Source organism: Schistocerca serialis, chromosome 2 (genome assembly GCF_023864345.2).
Source record: "Schistocerca serialis cubense isolate TAMUIC-IGC-003099 chromosome 2, iqSchSeri2.2, whole genome shotgun sequence".
Lineage (NCBI taxonomy): Eukaryota > Metazoa > Arthropoda > Insecta > Orthoptera > Acrididae > Schistocerca > Schistocerca serialis.
In genome coordinates this window covers 1,080,555,051-1,080,578,988 of record NC_064639.1, presented here as the reverse complement: position 1 = coordinate 1,080,578,988, position 23,938 = coordinate 1,080,555,051, and the positions used below count along the sequence as shown (strand labels likewise).

At 40.7% G+C, this 23,938-nt stretch overlaps 1 protein-coding gene across 1 annotated transcript in view; it reads right to left on the bottom strand.

The window, feature by feature from the left end:
* The window catches only part of LOC126458523 (nuclear protein localization protein 4 homolog), a 252,649-nt gene that overhangs the window by 137,138 nt on the left and 91,573 nt on the right, over positions 1–23,938 (bottom strand). Inside the window, exon 6 of the mRNA XM_050095626.1 lies at positions 17,040–17,360. Within this exon, the coding sequence (XP_049951583.1) occupies positions 17,040–17,360 (321 nt within the window). The remainder of the gene's footprint in view (positions 1–17,039; positions 17,361–23,938) is intronic.

Genomic DNA, 23,938 nt, shown 5'->3' with positions numbered 1-23,938 from the left:
TTGAGTCTGAAAGTGGAGGGTTAGGAGCATAACATGGACATCAATACCAATATGTATACAATGATGATGGCATGGAGGATTGGAATGGAAGAGGATGAACAGAAAAGAGGAAGGGAAGACAGTAGGGAAGAGGTTGCAGGGGTAAGATCAGTGAAGTCAGGGTAAAGGCAGAGCGGGTGAAGCTGGGACTTAGCAGAGACTGAGGCCAGAAGGATTATGAGAATGAAACATGTGTTGTAAGGAAAATTATCAAACATGTTGTTCAAAACAGCCTGTATTGAGGGGAAGGGTCCAGATGGCATGGACTGTAAAGCAGCTATTGAATTTGAGCAGTATGTTCCACCACTGAGTGATCAACTCTACTTTTGGCCACGTTTGACATGGCCATTCATTCAGGTGGACACAGATGGTTGGAGCACTTTTTTTTTTTATCAGTCTACTTTCCTGTGCTAACCTCTTCATCTCAGAGTAACACTTGCAACCTACGTCCTCAATTATTTGCTTGACGTATTCCAATCTCTGTCTTCCTCTACAGTTTTTGCCCTCTATAGCTCCCTCTAGTGCCATGGAAGTCATTCCCTCATGTCTTAGCAGATGTCCTATCATCCTGTCCCTTCTTCTTATCAGTGTTTTCCACATATTCCTTTCCTCTCCGATTCTGCGTAGAACCTCCTCATTCCTTACCTTATCAGTCCACCTAATTTTCAACATTCGTCTATAGCACCACATCTCAAATGCTTCGATTCTCTTCTGTTCTGGTTTTCCCACAGTCCATGTTTCATTACCATACAATGCTGTAGTCCAGACGTACATCCTCAGAAGCCTTTTTTGCCATAGCGAGTCTGCTTTTGATGTCCTCCTTGCTCCGTCCATCATTGGTTATTTTACTGCCTAGGTAGCAGAATTCCTTAACTTCATTGACTTCGTGACCATCAATCCTGATGTTAAGTTTCTCGCTGTTCTCATTTCTACTACTTCTCATTACCTTCGTCTTTCTCCGATTTACTCTCAAACCATACTGTGTACTCATTAGACTGTTCATTCTGTTCAACAGATCATTTAATTCTTCTTCACTTTCACTCAGGATAACAATGTCATCAGCGAATCGTATCATTGATATCCTTTCACCTTGTATTTTAATACCACTCCTGAACCTTTCTTTTATTTCCATCATTGCTTCCTCGATGTACAGATTGAAGAGTAGGGGCGAAAGGCTACAGCCTTGTCTTACACCCTTCTTAATACGAGAACTTCGTTCTTGATCGTCCACTCTTATTATTCCCTCTTGGTTCTTGTACATATTGTATATGACCCATCTCTCCCTATAGCTTACCCCTACTTTTTTTCAGAATCTCGAACAGCTTTCACCATTTTATATTGTCGAACGCTTTTTCCAGGTCTACAAATCCTATGAATGTGTCTTTGATTTTTCTTTAGCCTTGCTTCCATTATTAGCCGTAACGTCAGAATTACCTCTCTCGTCCCTTTACTTTTCCTAAAGCCAAACTGATCGTCACCTAGCGCGTTCTCAATTTTCTTTTCCATTCTTCTTTTCCATTATTCTTGTAAGCAGCTTCGATGCATGAGCTGTTAAGCTGATTGTGTGATAATTCTCGCACTTGTCAGCTCTTGCCGTCTTCGGAATTGTGTGGATGATGCTTTTCCGAAAGTCAGATGGTATATCGCCAGACTCATATATTCTACACACCGACGTGAATAGTCGTTTTGTTGCAACTTCCCCCAATGATTTTAGAAATTCTGATGGAATGTTATCTATCCCTTCTGCCTTATTTGACCGTAAGTCCTCCAAAGCTCTTTTAAATTCCGATTCTAATACTGGATCCCCTATCTCTTCTAAATCGACTCCTGTTTCTTCTTCTATCACATCAGACAAATCTTCACCCTCATAGAGGCTTTCAATGTATTCTTTCCACCTATCTGCTCTCTCTTCTGCATTTAACAGTGGAATTCCCGTTGCACTCTTAATGTTACCACCATTGCTTTTAATGTCACCCAAGGTTGTTTTGACTTTCCTGTATGCTGAGTCTGTCCTTCCCGCAATCGTATCCTTTTCGATGTCTTCACATTTTTCCTGCAGCCATTTTGTCTTAGCTTCCCTGCACTTCCTATTTATTTCATTCCTCAGCGACTTGTATTTTTGTATTCCTGATTTTCTCGGAACATGTTTGTACTTCCTCCTTTCATCAATCAACTGAAGTATTTCTTCTGTTACCCATGGTTTCTTCGCAGCTACTTTCTTTGTACCTTTGTTTTGCTTCCCAACTTCTGTGATGGCCCTTTTTAGAGATGTCCATTCCTCTTCAACTGTACTGCCTACTGTGCTATTCCTTATTGCTGTATCTATAGCATTAGAGAACTTCAAACGTATGTCGTCATTCCTTAGTACTTCCGTATCCCACTTCTTTGCGTATTGATTCTTCCTGACTAATGTCTTGAACTTCAGCCTACTCTTCATCACTACTATATTGTGATCTGAGTCTATATCTGCTCCTGGGTACGCCTTACAATCCAGTATCTGATTTCGGAATCTCTGTCTGACCATGATGTAATCTAATTGAAATCTTCCCGTATCTCCCGGCCTTTTCAAAGTATACCTCCTCCTCTTGTGATTCTTGAACAGGGTATTCGCTATTACTAGCTGAAACTTGTTACAGAACTCAATTAATTAGTCTTTCTCCTCTTTCATTCCTTGTCCCAAGCCCATATTCTCCTGTAACCTTCTCTTCTACTCCTTCCCCTACAACTGCATTCCAGTCGGCCATGACTATTAGATTTTCATCCCCCTTTACATACTGCATTACCCTTTCAATATCCTCATACACTTTCTCTATCTGTTCATCTTCAGCTTGCGACGCCGGCATGTATACTTGAACTATCATTGTCGGTGTTGGTCTGCTGTCGATTCTGATTAGAACAACCCGGTCAATGAACTGTTCACAGTAACACACCCTGTGCCCTACTTTCCTATTCATAACAAATCCTACACCTGTTATACCATTTTTGGCTGCTGTTGATATTACCCGATACTCATCTGACCAGAAATCCTTGTCTTCCTTCCACTTCACTTCACTGACCCCTACTATATCTAGAGTGAGCCTTTGCATTTCCCTTTTCAGATTTTCTAGTTTCCCTACCACATTCAAGCTTCTGACATTCCACGCCCCGACTCGTAGATCGTTATCCTTGCGGCCAGACCAGTCACTCTTGCTAATGTTGCTGCACCCACTCCTATTATCTTTGTTACAAGCCCAGTTGACAGTTTCATCATTTGCGCTAGAGCCGCTGATCCCGTTGTGTGTTTTTCTGGGCGGTGGGTTGCGCCTTCATGGAAATTTCACCACAAGCCTCACAGATGCTTGGTCATGCCCCTTCACCTCCTGTGATGGATGCGTCGTAGTTCCCCTACACAGGTGTGGCATGCTTGTTTTGTTGGGATTGTTTTCCTGTGTTAATAAGTGGTTGATTTCTGTGTTTCCGTGTGCCTGGTGCTGAGCTTTGCAACATTTCTGTACTATTCTCCTGTATCAAAAGTCCTACAGCCAACATGAGCATTTCGAAAACTGTACGACTTGTCGAGTGTCTGAGGAGAGCTGTGGTGAGTGTCTTCAGCATGTGGTGAAACCACATCCAGATGTCGTGGTGTTGGGCGGCCACGCCTCATTACACAGTCAGGAACGGATTGATATCCATGTGTCCACGTGGCAAGGATGGCAATGGTGGCAAGAGGACCAGCTGCAGCAGGATCAGAGTGAACATAATGACAAGACAGCTGGTGTCAGCATTGATACAGCTGGTGATGTCACGAAGGCCAGCTGGAACAGGGGCAATGCCAAGAATATTGATGAATGGATGGATACTGCCATGCCTTGCAACAACTGGAGGGCCAAACAGAAACAGACAGGCGAAAGACAGACTTAAAACTGAATTGAAGTCATCATAGATAGATGTGGTTGTGATGGGAAGCCGCCCTAGACAGGGTCACTTGTGGCAGGACAGATGACATGGCTGGCAGTGGTGTCGACAGGATAGTTGACGACACATACGCAGGCTGGGACAGGAACGATGACAGACAAACTGACAATAAGACCAAAATAATCACAGACAGACTTGGCAACGATGGGAGGGCTTCTCATGACGGGGCTGACGCCGACAGGGCTGATGCTGAGAGGAAGGCTGGCCATATAATGGCCAGTGCCCATAGGACCAACACCAATGACGAGAGAGGCAGCATACAATGGCGTTGCAGGAAAGGGATGGGTTAAGAGTGGTGGTACTGCTGCTGTAGAACTCTGACAGCAAGGTGTGGAGTGCCACATGGCATGACAACAACACTGTAAACTATCTGACTGAAGGGGGCTAAGCTTGCCAGTCACACAAACTTGGATGTCCTGCCTGGCCTCTGTTCAAGAACAAGTTCACTCGAACACTGTGGATAGATGGATGTCCTGTCTGGCCTCAGTTCATAAACAAGCTAATTCAAACACTGTGAAAAGACTGTCTAACCTTAACCAATGGCATGGGAGGTGCAATGTTCAGCCAGAGGTGACTGTAAAATGTAAACTTTCATGGGTGAAATTGTCATGATTAATAAAATGTTCCAGGCTATTATGCCACGGTCGAATAGATTTCACTTTAAAACTCAATGTTTCATCCCCATCTGCAGAGGACATTTTCAAGGGGGGATTGTAGCTTTGTTGAATGCCCGATTCACACCCTGGCTCATTACTGACTACAGCAAAATTTCACTTCTGTGTAGTGGCTTGACGACACACGTTTTGAATATGTGAATGCAATTGGCCATTGTCGACTGCTGTCGTCATCTACTGGTATCGTCCCATGGTGGAAAACTGGTACACATCTATTGGTGGTGTCTAAGTAAGGTAACACACACAAATAAGAACTTATCAAGCTGAAACTACAAATCCATAAATTATCGTCAGACTGTAAAAAGTTATCTGAAACTGCCTCGGTGTCTATTGTTATATAGGAATATTCAGTTACCTAATTAATATTTCATTATTATATAGGGCATCAGCATAAACAGTTAATATTTGGCATATTGAACACGTTGAACAAGCACACTGATGGTCAACCGATATTCGGTATGCATTTTCTAGAGTTAAGAATGGTTTCAATACTTGATTTAATTAGTGGATAATAACTTCATCGGTCAATAGCATGTACATGGAGTAACCAGAATGACGATCACCAAGTCACTACCTCATTATAGAATATAGATGCTACCACATAATCCTTCAATATGACTGACTATGGTCAATATTATGTGTGTATGATAGCAATGATTCCATCACCTAGTCATAAACAACTTTTTATTAACATAATTAGCGGCAGTCATATCCATATAAGTATCACGGGAGGGTAACGTCACCTTGCCACAATCTACTGGATACGAAGTTTTGGTTCAGACTAGCCAGATCAGTTTGAATTGATCTTACTCAATGACATTTAAAGATGTCCTTTGAAGCGTTGTTTGCCAAATCACATGATAATTTAACCATTTTCCCGTCATCCTCCCATAGTTTAGACTATTTCTTTAAGTACATATTGACCTCCGTCAGTCAATAGTTTTAAGTGTGTTGACTGGAGCGATATTCGCCAAGTCACACTTTAGCTTTAAATATAATTCCGCTGTCATTCCCTAAACTCAATGGCAGTGGCCACCAGGCCTGAATTATGATGGCAGTGTTCCACTCACTGTTTTTACACTATGAGTGTGGATTGCCTCCATTAAGTCAAACTGAGTACCCCATTGCTGCCACATTATCTCCTACTTTAGTGTTTTCTGTAACTCATAACCATAACTTCGTCATGAAGATCAATCAGGCACGTGCATTAGTTTATTTTGACTTGATTCCAAACCATTTCTGGTCAAATATACTAATCTTGAATAATGAACATCTATTTTATACGTAGACTTGTTCCCAAGTTCATTCATGACCAATTGTGCGCTAAGTCAATAGGATGATCATACGTTGTAACCATAGCTAAGCAAATGCTTAACATTTACTTCTGAAAAAAAATTTTTTTTAGACCTAGTCATAATAATGACAATGTTGGCTTTATATTATCCTTCCCACTCCTAAATTCTTTTTAGGTGATTAAATTTCGTGCTTAAGCACAAAATTTTCCTAGACAGGCCATACGTTGTAAGCACGTGTCTTCCTCATATCATGAGCAATAAATACTTCATAAATGTTTAAGACAGTCAATCTAAGTATGTTCTGCACAGGATAACATATATGCCCTTTTCCTCACCTGTACCTTTCTTTTATTTCACTTTACTAGTAAATTCAAGGTCAGGAGTTAGGTTCGCGTCTTGTCCCAACAAGTAACCATCACAGCTGATATTCTGCACAGGTTTGCAGCCAGCTCATGTCGTCCAGACACAATATTTCGGCGGACCAACTGGCCGCCATCTTCAGGTGAGTTAATGCTCATGCATTGCCTCACCAGAACTGATGTGGCAGACAGTCTTGACAAAATTTCCAACTGCAAATTATATAAATCTTTGAATACAAAATCCAATTGTCGCCGCGTAAAATGAATATGTTCCCGTACCAATGCAAGACTGGCCCACTTCTTGATTTTATTGGGCGCTTTTGTGTCAATATAATGATTAATTCTGGCAAATTTAGGGATAATACCCTCATCCCGACATCTCAATAAAAACACAAGTGCACTCTGAAACTTCCCTTTCTAGTGTCTAGACGACAACATGATCTGGCTGCAAACCCGGGAAGAATACCAGCAGTTATTACGCCAGGAAAGTCTACGAAATCACATCCAAAGCCTCTACAGGGAGGAGATGGTGAGTCTTGTTAGAAAGTTGGATAATTTTCGCAAGAAGAAAGGGAAGTTACTGAGTGCACTTGTGTTTTTATTGAGATGTCAGGATGAGGGGATAATCCCTAAATTTGCCAGAATTAATCATTATGTTGACACAAAATTGGCCAATAAAATCAAGAAGTGGTACAGTCTTGCATTGGTATAGGAACATATTCGTTTTACACGGTGACAATTGGATTTTGTATTCAAAGATTCATATTATTTGCATTTGGAAATTTTTTCAAGACTGTCTGTCACATCGTGGGAATGGATGGATAGCACTTCATGGGCTTTTTCGGACTCCGTGCAGAAAATTGCTACTAGTAAACAGTCATCTAAGTTCCAACGTCTCTGTGTTTCTCCTGTTGTGTCTGGTGACGACACCCGCCAACAGGTGGTTATTAATCTTATGAATCAGGGATTTGATGATGCAACATTATCTGTTTTGGAAAAAGGTTTAAATTTTGCACCTACTCCTAAGAGGACTCCTATTACGGATTTTATTTGTGCTGTAGAACAAGCTGTGGCCCACCTTCCTGAGAACAGGGCAAAAGAGATCAGGCAGGAGGCTGCCTATAAACTTCGTCGAGTTCCCGCTCCACAGAATAATATTCCATCTTGTGAAAGGGCTGCTATTTGGTCTCAGAGAAAATCAGGATCTAATAATTCTTCCGGCTGATAAAGGTAATGCCACAGTTATTCTCTCACGTGAGGATTAAGTTGCCAAAATGGATCTTTTGTTAGAGGACTCGGCCTATCGAAAAATCAAAAATGATCCCACGGATTATATAAAATGGAAGACTCTCTCAATTTTAAAGAAGAGCTCCTTACCGAGTGATGTCATCAAGAAACTCCATCCTAGTACGGTGGTTCCTCCAAGATTGTATGGTTTACCCAAGATTCACAAGAGTGGTATTCCTCTGCGTCCTATTGTCAGCAGCTTGGGTGCCCCTACCTATAATTTGGCCAAATATTTACCTTCAGTCCTCAGGCCATATGTGGGAAAATGTGAACATCACATATCAAATTCGTCCGACTTTATTCGATGATTAAAATCTTTGTACTGTGGTCCTTCTGACTTGCTCGTCAGCTTTGATGTTATTTCTCTCTTTACTCGGGTTCCTCTTGAAGAGTCCCAGTTACTAATCGGTGAGAAATTAGATGAAGAAACCACCAAGCTGTTTTGTCATGTGTTCAATTCAACGTATTTTCTTTTGAATGATGTACATTTTGAGCAAACTGACGGAGTGGCTATGGGGAGTCCACTCTCCCCCATAGTTGCCAACCTTTCTATGGAAGACTTTGAGGACATGGCACTCAAAACTTCGTTTCTTAAACCAAAGTGTTTTTTGTGATACGTTGATGACATTTTTATGGTTTGGCCGCATGGAATTGATGCTTTGAATCACTTTTTAGATCATTTTAACTGTCTACATCTGAGTATTCAATTTACTATGGAAATTGAAAGTGATGGTAAACTTCCATTTCTTGATGTTTTATTTCAAAGAAAGGACAATGGGACTTTTGGACACAGTGTGTATCGGAAGCCTGCACATACTGACCGCTATCTTCATACGACCAGCTGTCATCCACTACACCAACGTAGTGAAGTTTTGCGGTCTCTGGTGAAAAGAGCTTATGCTACTTCTGACGAGGAACATTTGAAAGAAGAACTTGATCATTTGAAGATTGCTTTTAAACAGAATGGATATATGGAACAACAAATATGCTGTGCTTTTCAGTTTGGTCCATCACGTGAGCCAATAGAGGATACTTTTGAAGCTGTTGCTTATTTACCCTTTGTGGGAAGAATATCATCCAAAATTTCAAGAATTAAAAAAAAAAATTATATTAAAAGTGTTTTTATGCCGGTGGCCAAGACTAGAGCCCTTCTTGGTTCAGTCAAAGATAATTTGGGCTTGAGGAAGCCCGGGGTTTATGAAATTCTGTGTCACTGTGGAAAGGAGTATATTGGTCAAACCTTTCGAACTATTCAGGACCCGTGTATCGAACATCATCGACACACTCAGTTGTTCCAGCCTGAGAAGTCGGCAGTGGCAGAACATTGCCTTGACGAAGGACACAGGATGATGTATGACAAGACACAATTTATTTCTCCTGCTTCTTGCTATTGGGAATGTGTTCTTAAAGAATCCATTGAAATTAGATTATCAAGTAATATTATTAACAGGGATAAAGGTTTTCCTCTAAGTAATATATGGAATCTGCTTTTGTCCGACATTAAACAACAACGGTTTTCTTTTCGATCATTGGATTCTTCTAATTAGTGCTGTTGCGATTTATCATTTCTGCCATCTTCTCCCACCAGCACGCTGCGTGTCTACTTGCCGCTAGGAGGCGCTGCCCATCATCTCGTGCATGCACGGTGCTCTGTCCATTGGTGTATAAAGGTTCCTGTTGTTGTGGCTGGAATTCAGTTCCGGCGAGGCAGTGCACGAGCATTAACTCACCTGAAGACGGCAGCCAGCTGGTCCACCAAAATATTGTGTCTGGATGACGACACGATCCGGCTGCAAACCCGTGAGGAATATCAGCAGTTATTACACTGGGAAAGTCTACAAAATCAGTACCCATCACAGTTTATGCGCAGGCGCAAGGTATTGTGTCCGCCTAGGCGGGCCTCATGATGCTACGGTTTGTTCCAGTACAGCACTCGTGGCTGCCATATCGTGATCGCGAAGTGGGGCCGAAGCAGTTTCAGATAAGTTTTTACAGTCTGACGATAATTTATTGATTTGTAGTTTTAGCTTGATGATGTCCACTATGGACAAATGGTAGTTACTTTTATTCTGAAGAAGGTTGGGTTATCCCGACTGAAACCTAGGTAAATCTAGGTAAACTTTGCAACTGAGGATGTTCGTTTTTAAAATCAAAATTAACTTGGGGTAAGTCTGAATCCCTTTTTGTTCCATCTTCTTGAAAAAAATCACCAGGTATCCCGATGGATGAACCATAAACCATTTCTGCTATCACAGCATTCGTGTGTTTCTGACTGAGCAACAAAGACCAAGAAAGATTACAGGTATTGTTTGAGTGCATTTCGTAGTTGAATGTGAATAGATTGCTGCTTTAAGTGAGAGATGAAATCTTTCTATTGTTCCATTGGATTGAGGATGATATGTGGTAGTTTGAGTTTGATTACAACCACATATTTTTGATAGTGCTTGAAATAGCTCTGTAATAAATTGTCTTCCACGATCGGTTACTATTTGATGAGGTGTGCTAAATCTAATAATCCAACAATTGGATAAAGCTTGAGCTACAGCTTCTGCTTGTTTATCTCGAAGTCATATTACCTTGTGTCCAATTCATAACTCTATCGATGCATGTTAAGCAATACGTGTATTTATCAGAAGGAGGCATTGGCCCTATCAAATCCAGATGAATTACTTTAAAACATTCATCAGTGTCAGGAAAGTGTCGTATTGGTGAACGCACATCATGATACCTTGTTTTTTTGTAAAGCATTACATGCTCGTGACCAATTTGCAAAGCACTTTTTCATATTCATCCAGACACATCTTGATGTAACCATTTTTACAGTTGTCTTGACACCTGGATGAGCCAAATTATGGTAATATTGAAAAATAGCATAACGGAATTGTTCAGGAATAAAAGTTTGAATACTTTGTGTCAAGACATCACACCACAATTGCTTTCCCGTCTGAGTCAAATAGTATTTTAGTTCAAGTGAAGTATTATTGCCAGATTGCAGTTGATGAAGCTCTTCGTCCTTTTCTTGTGCTTGGTCTCTCTCTTCATAGTTAGTGGGAACCAATTCTTCAAGCCTTCAAAAGCTATCAGCAAAAACATTTGCTTTACCAGAAATACGTCGCAAATCTGTTGTAAACAGTGAAATATATTGGAGATAACGTAATAGGATTGACGTTGCTTTCTCATTCTTCTGCTTGAATGCATATGTTAGAGGGGCATGATCAGTATAAATAACAAAGTCTCTACCTTCTACCAGATATTTGAAATACTTGACAGCCATATATATACTATGTAGTTCTCTGTGATATGTGGAATACTTCTTCTGTGCCCTCGTGAACTTTTTTGAAAAGAATCCAATAAGTTTCTATTGTTCATCTTGCCACTGCTGCAACACAGCACCAGCTCCAAAATCTGATGCATCCACAAATAATGCGAGTTGGCTGTGCAAACCCAGAAATGTTAGAAGCATTGCATTTGCAAGATGTCCTTAACATTTTTGGAACTGAGCAATTGTTCTTCTGTCCAGTCAATATGTCTTCTGTCATTTTTAGTTGTTCCTTTTAGGTAAGCATTCAACAAGGCTTGGTTTTCTGCAGCATGTTCTAAATGCCTACGATAAAAATTGATTATTCCTAAAAAATTTCGAAGTTCATGAACAGTTTCAGGTCACTTGTACTTCATCAGCACAGACACTTTTTCTCAATCAGGCTTCATTCCTGCAGGTGTGATTAATTGTCCTAAGAATATCAGTTCTTGCATTCCAAATACGATTTTCCAACATTTGTTACCAGACCCTATTGATTCAATTGTTTAAAGAATAAATTTAGATGCTCAATATGTTGTGACTACGTAGGCTGGAGGCATATAGTTTAAGACTGGATGAATTTTAAGGAATTTTAACATTAGGAGTGTGTTCCGTCCACCTTCTAAGATTAAGCCACTATTCAGCTCAGTGAAAGATGATTTGGGGCTTAGGAAACCCAGTGTATACAAAATTCAGTGTCAATGTGGGAAGGCTTACATTGGCCGTTTGATTCTCACAGTACATGATAGGTGTGTGGAACATTGCCATCATACGAGGCTACAACGGCCGGAAAAATCGGCAGTAGCAGAACACTGCTTAAATGAGGGACACAGTATGAAATTTTATGAAACTGTGGTAGTTGCCAACATTTCCGGCTTTTGGAACAGTGTCTATAAAGAGGCAATTGAAATTAGGTTGGTGGATAATTTAATCAACAGAAACAATGGGTTTCCTCTTAGCAAGACGTGGAATCCTGTATTATCTCGCATCAAAACTGAACATTTTTTGGTGCGGTCCTGAGTGCGATATATCATAGCCAGCAGTATTCTACTAAGGGTGGCGCCACCTCCCTGTCTTAGAGGACAGCAACCATGATGGGCGGCGCATGCGCCGTGCACTGAACGGTGGCCTATATAGGACGTCGATTTGCAACCTTGCGCCAGTTCTCAGCGGGACTCATCATCAGCAGCAGCAGCATTCTCCTGAAGATGGCGACCAGTTGGATCGCCAAAATATCGAGTCAAGTTGATTTTAGGGTCCGCCAGCAAACCCGAAGAGACTTTCAAGTGCTCAATATGTTGTTCTGGAGATTCTGATGCTATTAAAATATCATCCAGATATGGAAAGCAGAAATCCAGCTCTCTCACAACTTCGTGTGTAAACCTCTGAAATGTGCTAGGTGCATTTCGAAGTCCGAAGGGCATATAATTAAATTCATACAGACCAAAAGGAGCAATAACCACTGACTTTGGTTTGTCTTCTTCGACTAACGGAATTTGATAATACGCTTTTAGTAGGTCAATCTTGGAGAATATCTTCTTATTCTGCAGCATAAAATTTACGTCATCTTCTCGAGGGACTGGATACCGATCTGGGAGAGTCCTGTCATTAAGATGGCGATAATCCCCACAAACTCGCCACTGACTATTCGACTTCATAACAAGGTACAGTGGACTGGCCCATTGTGATTGTGATGGATGTATAATACCACTATTCAACAGAAACTAAAATTCTTTCTTAGCTACTTGCAATTTATGTGGGTCCAACCAACGAGATTTACTATACACCAGTGGCCAACTAGATGTAGTGATATAATGCTGTACTTTATGCTTTAACACCTTTGGTATTATAGATGATTTTTGTTAGCTCAGGAAACTTCTCCAACAGCTTTGAATACCGACATTTTGCATAGCGTGAGCTTCCTGAATCGTTAGCATTCACAGTGGTTACCTCTGCGCAAATTTTTAACTTAAGTAATGTTATCCATCACCTTTTTATTTTTCAGATCTATGAATAAACCAAAATGATGAAGAAAATCGGCTCCCAATAATCCTTTTGATACATCTGCTACTATAAATGGTCATTCAAACTTATGTTTAAGACCTAAAACAATGGTTAACAGCTTTGACCAATAAGTTTTTATTTCAGAACCGTTTGCGGCATAGAGACTAAAGTCAGAGAGTTCAAGTTTTTTAGTTTTTGACACTGGTATAACAGACAAATCTGGACTGCTATCTACCAGATAAGATCGCCCACAAGTTCTATCTTTAACAAATAATCGATATTGGCAATTTATTGTAGGAACTAGGGTAGAACATTCAGCTGCTTTTGACCCCACCCTTCCTTGTTTTACTTATTTTTCCGTGGGCAAGGTGGTACACACTTTTCAGGTTTACACTGTGAATTGATAATAACAATATTTACCATTTGTTTTGAACTGTGTTCTGTTTCTACTTCTGCTGCGCGATCAGGATCTATTTGATTCTCGGAGCGTCTTAACTTCATTTTCTAAGTCTTTAATTTTTACAAGAAGATTTTGGACTGATAAGGATGTGGAAGGAACTGATTGGGCCAAGGTAATTTGAAGCTCCTCAGCATATTGCATCACCACTATACAACTGGCCATCTGCGCGATTTTGTCCGTCGTTTGTTCCGATAGCACTAATATACTTCCAACTATTACTAGGAAGTTTATCGAGCCACAATGTTTTTAAAGCGTTTTACGACAATTTGGTCCCAGCATAGTTTCGGATTTTTTGTAATAACAGGCTAGGCTTCATATCGCCCAGTTCCAACCCACTCAACAGTTTTTTTTTTTATTTTACGCTCCCACAATTGAAAATTGTTAAGAGTCATTCTTTTGCCAGTGAATATTTATTATTTTCATCACTGGTTACCAGATCCCAGATATTTTCGACATATTTTGGTTCAAGCTGGGCCAGCAGGTAATTGAAATTAGTTGCCTCCGTTGCTATAACAGCGATTGTAAACTGAGCTTCATTTTGGCAAAACCAAATATTAGGCTTTTCTACCCAAAAGGGAGGAAGCTTTGGCATTTTGAGTAATTTTATTAAACACTGTCTGCGACGAATTACAACAGATTCCGCATTGGACAGATCGTCAATAATTACATAGCAGGGGTGGGGTTTTCTTTTTTTTTTTTTTTTTTTTTTTTTTTGCCTCGTAGATCACGTCAGGGCCACAACTTATTGGTGGTGTCTAACTAAGGCAAACACACACAAATAAGAACTTATAACATCTTTATTATATAATTTTATAAGACATGAGTCGGTGTGTTACTTAGGCAACAATAAGTGACGTCACAGAACATATATCTCTGAAGCCAACCTTATTGATGTCAAAACACTCACTAACACCCCAAAACACCATAAGGAAGAGCAACCTGCTCCCACACACCTTCTTCAGCATCGGAATCCAAATGTCATTCAATTTCACACTCTCCTCCTTCCTACTGAAATTCCTGGGGTGTTTTGCAATCTCTATGGCCTCTCCGTATAGCCTTTGATGGTCTTCACTTGTAGCTGCCAGTACTTGAGTCCTGTCAAAATGAATGTGGTGGTCTCCTGGCTGTAAGGCACGTTCTGCAACAGCTGATCTGTCAATTTCCCCTCTTCTGCTATTGCTCGTGTGCTCTTCAAGTTGTTTTTTGACAGCTGTTCTTGTAGTACCCACATACACCTCCAACAACTACATGGAATCCTATAAATTCCAGCTTTTACCATTGGTGTGCAAGCATCCTTGGCCGATTTTAGGTGATCCAAAACTGACCAAGGCTGCTCGCCAACTGCTGGAAAAAGCTGGAATTTATAGGCTTCCCTATAGTTGTGGGGAGGTGTAAGTGGGTACTACAAAAATAACTGTCAAAAAACAACTGGGAGAGCACACGGGGCAATTGCAGAAGAGGGGAGACTGGCACATCAGCTGTTGTGGAACATACATTACAGCCAAGAGACCACCACATTTATTTTGATAGAATACAAGTACTGGCAGTAACAAGCAGATACCATGAAAGGCTATACAGAGAGGCCAAAGAGATTACAAAACACCCCAGGAATTTCAACAGAAAGGAGGAGGGTGTGAAACTGAATGACATTTGGATTCTGGTGCTGAAGAAGATGGGTACCAGTCTTTCACCGTGGGATGATAGCAATAGCAGACGAGGCAGTTGACAATGGCCAATTGCGCTTGCGTATTCAAAACATGTGACACAACAATGCGCATAAGCTCACGGAAGGGGAATTTTTCTGTAGTCAATAGCGAGCCAGGGTGTGAATCGGACATTCAACAAAGCTACGATCCCCCTTGAAAATGTCCTACACAGATGGGGACAAAGCATCCGGTTTTAAAGGGAAATCCATTCGAACACGGCATAATAGCCCAGCACATTTTATTAATTGTGCCAGAGGTGACTGACAGAATTAAAATGTACATATAACTGTTCCCTAACAAATCATAGTCTAAGTTCTCTGGGCATGACTCAGGGAAAAACTGACAACACCAACAAAAAATCTGCTCCTCTACTGGCAAGAAAATGAGCATTATGTTGCATACCTTGGATGCTGTAGGTCATGAAATGCAACTCCAATTGTTGATGGTACAAGACCCAGATGTCTTTCCAACCATCGAACACACAAAAAAGAGGTGCAGATGAGGGAGAAGAATGCCGAGACGCGGCTGTAGTAGCCAAAACCTGTGTGAGCTGAGTTACGCCCTGTAACAACTTTTGAAGTTGCTGCTCCTGCAAGTGAATGATTCGAGACAATAGCACTCTTATGACAAGACAGACATTATGATACGCTTAAACAGGCAAACTGTGCATCAGAACAGCGAATGAGCAACTCAAATCTTGCAACACTGAAAACAACTTAGACCAGCAGCATGAATGAAACTGGGCAGTGGTATGCATTTTAACGAACAGCCTGAACTAAGCAGAAAAGACAACTACTAAGAAACTTTTGAAGTAGGCTGAAAATCATACCAAGGAGGGAGAATCATGAATGCAAAGAACACTGCCCTCTGGCTGAGGGAACAGAACAAGCGAAACAACACTGCCACAGCAAACCCAATTATCACATGATGAGCAATGAGAAAACAAAACTTGCTCCAGAAAGCAAACCAATAAACAGGAAAGAAAACTAATCTCATAGAACACTGAATCATGAAACCTGTGAGAGACAACAACATCAAAATGCACTTGTACCTTGTTGCCAGTTATGGCAGACTAGAGGAGAGAAGTGAACAACAACAGCAATTTACATTTACTCATGGAAACAGACTTTTAACCACTGAAGTAGCCTCGTCCTGATGAGTGATCGAAGACAATTGTAAAATAATAACTTAATTAATGAAATGAAACTAAATTATAATGTCCTTACATGAATGTCCACACAACTACATACAATAGGCATATCTCTCCTGTGATGCTGTCTGTGATGTGCCTACACAATAAGCCCCACAGTCATGGCAGGTGGCGAGTGAAGACCTGCACTGTTACTGGGCCGGTACTGACAGCGAGTGACGGCTGATGTGCTGCTCGTGCAGACTAGGATGAACTGGGCCGGGTCTCCTGGCATGAGGCCCTAAGATAAAATGCCTGGTACTGCCAACTGGTAGCGCTGGAACTGAACTGCTGATGTGGCCAGATGGAACTGCTTGTACAGCCAACTTGAGGCATAGGGCATAACTAACTTACTACAGTCAGCCCGTGGCCTAAATAGTCTAAAGTGGGTGGATACCCACATGGCGCTGCAAGGGAACGTGAACTTGCATAGGAAAATAGTGCCCTGCCGATAGCATTTTCTCCTGTGATGGGTACACTGCCTGTCAGCGAAGTTTGTGTTCCCAGACACTGTGGAGACGATGTGTAACTCTGTGGTAAACAGCCCCGATTATACAAGGAAAATATCTCTGTTTTGATGAGAGCCGTTTACCCATGTCCTCCTGGCAGAACTGCTGCCTGCACTTCCTGTCTGGTACAAGGAGCAAACTACTACCAGTTGAATACAACATTAGATAAAGATCCAAAAATAATTCCTGAGACAGTTAATTTAAAAGTACCTTAGACATGCATAAATAATAATAATAATAATAATAAACATACTGCTTCACTTACTGTGCCTTTCTTCACATCATCTGTAACAAGATCGGTGAATATCCAACCAATACGCCTTAAGCCAAGCTGCCCAGCCAGATCATCCACATGCTTTCTGTCCTTGTCTGATTCAAGTAATGTAATGCTATCTCGTGTACTTGTTTGTGGTGGTTCATATATAGCAGCCACTGTACCACGTATACCTAAAGGAACATCTCCATGAATTTCATAACGCCCATAAAGAAATCCAAGGCGTTGATGACCTGTACTGCGCCAGTAATTAATGAAACGTTCAACAAGATGGGCATTCTCAAACATGACGTTGTCCACATGGCGATACACCTGAAACCAACAATTTAAAAAAGTTACTGTAGTTCAGTAATTCGATGCTGTTTCTACTGTCATGATTTATCACAAAGAAACAAAAAAAATAGAGAAACTTATGTGGCACAATTTGTTCAGTCTTCAGCATTGATAATACATTGACAAGTCAAATGTTATAAGTACATTTTACTGCAGCTAGAAAAATATTTCACTAGTAACAGCAATCATTATGGGGTGTTTATAAATTAGTTATGCAAAAGTAACCATTAATTGTGAAAAGGGTAAATAACTTACAGAAATGTTTGATACAGCAATGAATGCAGTAATGTCAATTTTTATTCACACCTAACACTGTTGGTTTCCAACGTTCCCTCTAGGTGGCATCTGCGAAAATTATTCTAATAGTCATCACGGAGTCTTGTAATGGAGCAGAGCACACAAAGTGTTGTTCATGGTTTCATGAAACCGAATCCATTACTACAGCTCACAGACAATTCAGGATTAAATACTGCAAGCTACCACCTCAAAGACAAACTGTTATAAATTGGTAAAACTGTTTAAATGGATAACACAAGCAGTTGCCACTGTATATCAAGACTTGCTTCATAAAATTTGTCACGAAACTGATTATAGAGGGGGCATTTGTCATTTTACGATAGGTACTCACATGATTATCTGTAAATAGAACTTTTAAGATCTAAAGCACTCAGTGCTGTATCAAACATTTCTGTAAGTTATTTACCTTTTTCACAATTAAAGATTACTTACGTGTAATTAATTTATAAACACCCAGTATTAATTTATGTAAACAAAGTGAATTCTAATGGTGCATTGTTATTATTATTATTATTATTATTATTATTATTATTAGCAGTATTATTTTCTATGAGAAAGTTTGTTATGAAATTTTTTCTCTTAAGCTGAAGTTGCATTTGGATGGACAAGAATAATTACATAGCATCAGCTAGTGGCAGAATACCTGTCTCACACAACGTGGGTAAGACCACTGAGCCAAGGAGGACCTGGTGAACTGAATGGTAGAGAAACTGTTGAGATTTTGGAGGAATACAGATAGGATGTTCTTGCTCTGGATCAAGATCATAAATATGTCATCAATTAATCTGATCCAAGTGAGGGTTTTAGAATTCTGATTGGCTAGAAAGGAGACATCTAAATGACCTACTAGGAGAGACATATTGGACTGTACTAGTTAAGTGTCCTAACTGATGCCATGGATTTGCTTGTTGATTCTGCATGCAAAGACTTATCAGGAAGGAGGTGGGGGTGTGGAATCAGTTAAGGTTTGAGCCGGTACGATTTATTAGCAGAAAGACTGTGGCCAACAGGTTCATAGTGGCATTAACAATGACAAGCAGATGCCTTGTGGCAATGGAACACGCACTGTGAAGAGACAATGGAAGCAATGATTCATGTCTTTGATGTAAGAGGGTAGACTGTGGGCAATGGATTGCAGTTGTTGGTCAAGAAGTGCCCAAAGTGCAGAAAGTTTTTTTCAGTGGGGATGCAGCAACCAGCCACAATGAGGTTTTCTGTATGGGTGGACTTAGGACTTTTAAAAGTGTTTGTAAAAAGGGATTACATAAACTAGGATTCTAGATGCAGTTTTTATCCCTCCAATCATTATGGGTTAGTGTGTGTCAACCAGGTCCAAGGAAGCGGCATCCCACAGGGCTCCATAATGAATGTTATAATCTCCTCATCACTGTTAATGGGCTAGTGGCCTAATGGAGAGTTGTATGCTTTATGCACATAAAAAAGACACACACACACACACACACACACACACACACACACACACACGCGCGCGCGCGCGCACACACACACATGCAAACTGCAATAAGATGATGTTATTTACGGAAATTCCAGTCAGATTGATGATTTCAACCTAATAACATGGTCAACTGTGGATTGTCTCTCCTGGAAACCAAAATGATTGCGGGACAAAAGGTCCTGCGAGTTGAGAATCCACTATAATGATTGGGTTACCATCTGATGAAGCAGTTTTCAGAGCTCATTGGCAAGGCTAATCAAACAGTAGCTGTCAATGAAATTGGGCTTTTGCCTGGCATAAGAATTGGGATGAGGCACTAACCCCACTTTATGAAGGTAAGACACCTTCTGGCCAAATATGGCTGAAGACCCTAAGTACATGGAGACTAAGTCACATTCTGATGCTGTATCATCTGATTATGAATCAAATTGAGGCCTAGGGTTAAATCGTGTAGGAGGAGGAGGAGGAGGAGGAGGAGGAGGAGAAGAAGAAAGGGGGAGGGAGAGGAGGAAGTTATATAATTCAAGCTTATGGGGAGGAAAGGACAGAGGGATGTCTTCAACTAGTCTTTTGCAGTAGCCAAGTAAGGAGAGGAAGCTGCTATCACAAAGTGAGTAGTGACGTACTCAGTAAGAACTGATGCATCATTAGAAATACCCCATGAAAGAGGAGACCTAGAAGAATTGTTGATCTTTGGCTACCCAGTAGACTGCAGACCTTGGCTTGTGATGAAGGAGCTTATGTTCCAAAAGTGGGAGATGTAGCACTCTCAGAATTCATTCTTCCTGAATTTAATTGGGTAGTGAGCCTTTGCTTACAACCACTTAAAAATGATGAGTTTGTGAAGGATGTTAGTTGAAATATTGCAGGACCCTTCATCGGTTCTGAATAGCTGTTGTAATATCTTTGATCCAGCCATAGTACCAGCCACTAATGAAGGGGTCCATGTAAAGTGGTATAGCACCACCAGAAATACAGGTGATCAAAGTGGAGAGGTCTCCGACAGTTGATACTTTGAAGGGCTCAAAGTGGCAACTGAATCGCTTATTACTAAAAGGAGATAACACCTCAAAAATTGGAAGTGCAGAATTTGTTGTTTTGGGTTTCCTGAAAAATAGATGCATCTATTAGAGCTACAACTGGGTGCTGCTTTTGTCTTTACTTATTGAGAGCAGATTTAATTGTTCAATTGTTTCTAACAGGAGACAACTCCAGGAGCTGCAATGTGTGGTAGGCCTGGAATCATGATGAACCAATCAGTGCTTTTTGTTATTAAATTTGATTAACTGTTTAACAGGTAACATTAAGGTGAGCAGCTCAGGGTTTGAAGTTTCAAATAATGATGAAAAAACAAGAAAACAAAAGAAAGGTAAGTGTCATTATTTTGTACGAAACGCTAAGCGTTTTTAATTTTGTGATACACAATATGAAAACTGATGAAAGTATATTTCATTGTTATCATGAGGGCTAAGATACGAAAGGTACTAATGAAGTGTGCCACTTTCTATACCTATTCTTTGTACCCTAAAATGTAACTACTCGTTCAGCGATGCACACAGAGGCCAAAATTGCTATCATGTGGCTATAAGATTGTTATTGGTCTTAACAGACTGTAGCAAATTTGACAAAATCTACCACTATTTCCTCATCAGAGGGCACTATTATCTACCATCTGAGCATGGCTTAGGTGTTGTGAAAATAAAAATTACAAATGTGCAGCTGAGTGCTTATTTGAGATCAGGGTATGCCACATACCACTGAATCTAACCATCAGGATTCCTTTAAACTTGTTGTTGTTGTTGTTGTTGTTGTTGTTGTAGTTATTCTAGTCTTCAGTCCAAAGACTGGTTTGATGCAGCTCTCCATGCTACTCTATCCTGTGCAAACTTCTTCATCTCCGACTAAGTACTGCAACCTACATCTTTCTGAATCTGCCAAGTGTATTCATCTCTTAGTCTCCCTCTATGATTTTTACCCTCTGCGCTGCCCTCCAATACTAAATTGATGATCCCCTGATGCCTCAGAACGTGTCCTACCAACCGATCCCTTCTTCTAGTCAGGTTGTGCCACAAATTCCTCTTCTCCCCAATTCTATTCAGTACCTCCTCATTAATTACGTGATCTATCCATCTAATCTTCAGCATTCTTCTGTAGCTCCACATTTCGAAAGCATCTTTTCTCGTCTCATCTAAACTATTTATCATCCATGTGTCACTTCCCCATGTGGCTAAACTCCAGACAAATGCGAGGGTTGAATGAAACGTAATGCCGCCACCTTCGTTAATTGGGTTTGGATGGGACTATTTTAACAAATCAAACACAGAAATAATCCTTAGAATGTGATCTTTAATTATCACTTTTCCACATAATCACCAGCCAATTGGATACATTTCTGCCAACGACGAACAAGTTTTTTTAAGCCGTCACGGAAGAAGTCGACACTCTGTTTCTGCAACCACAGTCTCACAGTTCTCTCAATGTCTTCATTAGAAGCATAATTATGTCCCCGCGGATCATCTTTCATTACTGGGGACAGATGGAAGTCAGAGAGTGCTAAATCTGGACTGTATGGAGGATGCTGTACGGTGGTGAGATTCAGTCTCTGAAGTTCTGCTGTGGTGACATGTGAAGTGGGAGGTTTGTAATTGTCATGCTGCAGGAAAACATTTCCCTTTTCCTTTCAGACCCTTCTTAGCCATCATTTCAGAGTTTGCAGTGTTGTGATGTAATGCTCTGAATTTATTGTTGTTCCACGATCAGGGAAATCAACATGGATAACACCATCTGTGTCTCAGAACACTGTGGCCATGATTTTTCCAGATGAGGACTGCGCCTTGAATTTCTTTTTCTGGGTTGAGTCTTTGTGTCTATATTCCATAGACTGACATTTCGTCTCTGGGTCATAATGGTGTACCCACATTTCGCCTTCTGTCATAACTGAATGGGAAAAGGCATCACCTTCATTCTCATAAAACAAGAGGAGTTCCTGGCAAATTTCAAGTCTGTGCACTTTCATTTCAGGAGTCAGAATCCGGGGTACCCATTGTGCACAGATCTTCCGTTAGTCAAGCAAAGCAATAATGTGACCCACACGTTTTTGTGAAATGCCGATTGTGCTTCCAATTTCTCTCTGAGTGATATGACGATTGTCCTGAATCAATCTGTCAACATTTTGCTCGTGAAACTCGGTGGTTGCTGTCACAGGCCGTCCAACTTTTTGTTTGTCACACAGGTCAGATGTTCCCGCCTCAACGTCTTGAAACTTACTCGCCCAACAATGCGCAGTTCTCACATCAACACAATCACCATAAACTGCTTTCATTCTCTGATTAATCTTCTTTGGGGTGACACCTCTTGCTGTCAAGAATTCAATGACTGCACGTTGCTTAAATTGCATTGACTGACCGTCTGTGCAGGATTGCATACTTTACACTGTAACAACACAACCATTCAACGCTAAGGCTTCCCGCAAACTGGAGCTGTAGAGAAGAGGCTACAGAATAAGCCAGTACCTGCCACATACCAATGCTGCCAACTGTTGAAGAGTTACGAAGGTGGAGGCATTATTTTTCAGTCAACCCTCTTACTTTCAGAAAAGGCTTCCTGACACTTCAATCTACACTCGATGTTTACAAATTTCTCTTCTTCAAAAATGCTTTCCTTGCCGTAGCTAGTCTACAATTTTATATCCGCTCTACTTTGACCATCATCAGTTATTTTGCTCCCCAAAGAGTGTAAGTCATCTACTACTTTAAGTGTCTCCTTTCCTAATCTAATTCACTCAGCATCACCCGATTTAATTCGACTACATTCCATTATTCTCATTTTGATTCTGTTGATGTTCATCATATATCCTCCTTTTAAGACATTCTGTTCAACTGCTCTTCCAGGTCCTTTGCTGTGTCTGACCGAATTAAAACGTCACTGGCAAACCAAACAGTTTTTAGAATGAGATTTTCACTGTGCAGCGGAGTGTGCACTGATATGAAACTTCCTGGCAGATTAGAACTGTGTGCCGGACCGAGACTCGAACTTGGGACCTTGGCCTTTCGCGGGCAAGTGCTCTACCATTTGAGCTACCCAAGCACGACTCACGCCCCGTCCTCACAGTTTTACTTTTTCCAGTATCTCGTCTCCTACCTTCCACTTGCACTTGCCCGCGAAAGGCAAAGGGCCCGAGTTCAAGTCTCGGTCCGGCACACAGTTTTAATCAGCCAGGAAGTTTCAAACAGTTTTTATTTCTTCTCCATGGATTTTGATTTCTACTTCAAATTTTTCATTTGTTTCCTTTACTGCTTGCTCAATATACAGACTGAATAACACCAAGTATAGACTACAACCCTGTCTCACTCCCTTCTCAACACTGTTTCCCTTTCATGCCCCTTGATTCTTATAACTACCTTTTGCTCCCTGTATTTTACCCCTGCCATCTTCAAGTCACAGCTTTCTCTAAGTCTACAAATGCTAAAAACATAGGTTGGCTTTTCCTTAATTTATCTTCTAAGATAAGTCGTAGGGTCAATATTGCCTCACGTGTTCCAACATTTCTACAGAATCCAAACTGATCTTCCCCGAGGTTGGCTTCTAGCAGTTTTTCCACTTGTCTGTAAAGAATTCTTGTTAGTATTTTGTGGCTGTGACTTATTAAAATGATAGTTCAGTAATTTTCACACTTGTCAACACTTGCTTTCTTTGGGATTGGAGTTAATATATTCTTCTTGAAGTCTGAGGGTATTTTGCCAGTCTGATACATCTTGCTCACCAGATGGTAGAGTTTTGTCATGGCTGGCTCTCCCAAGACTAT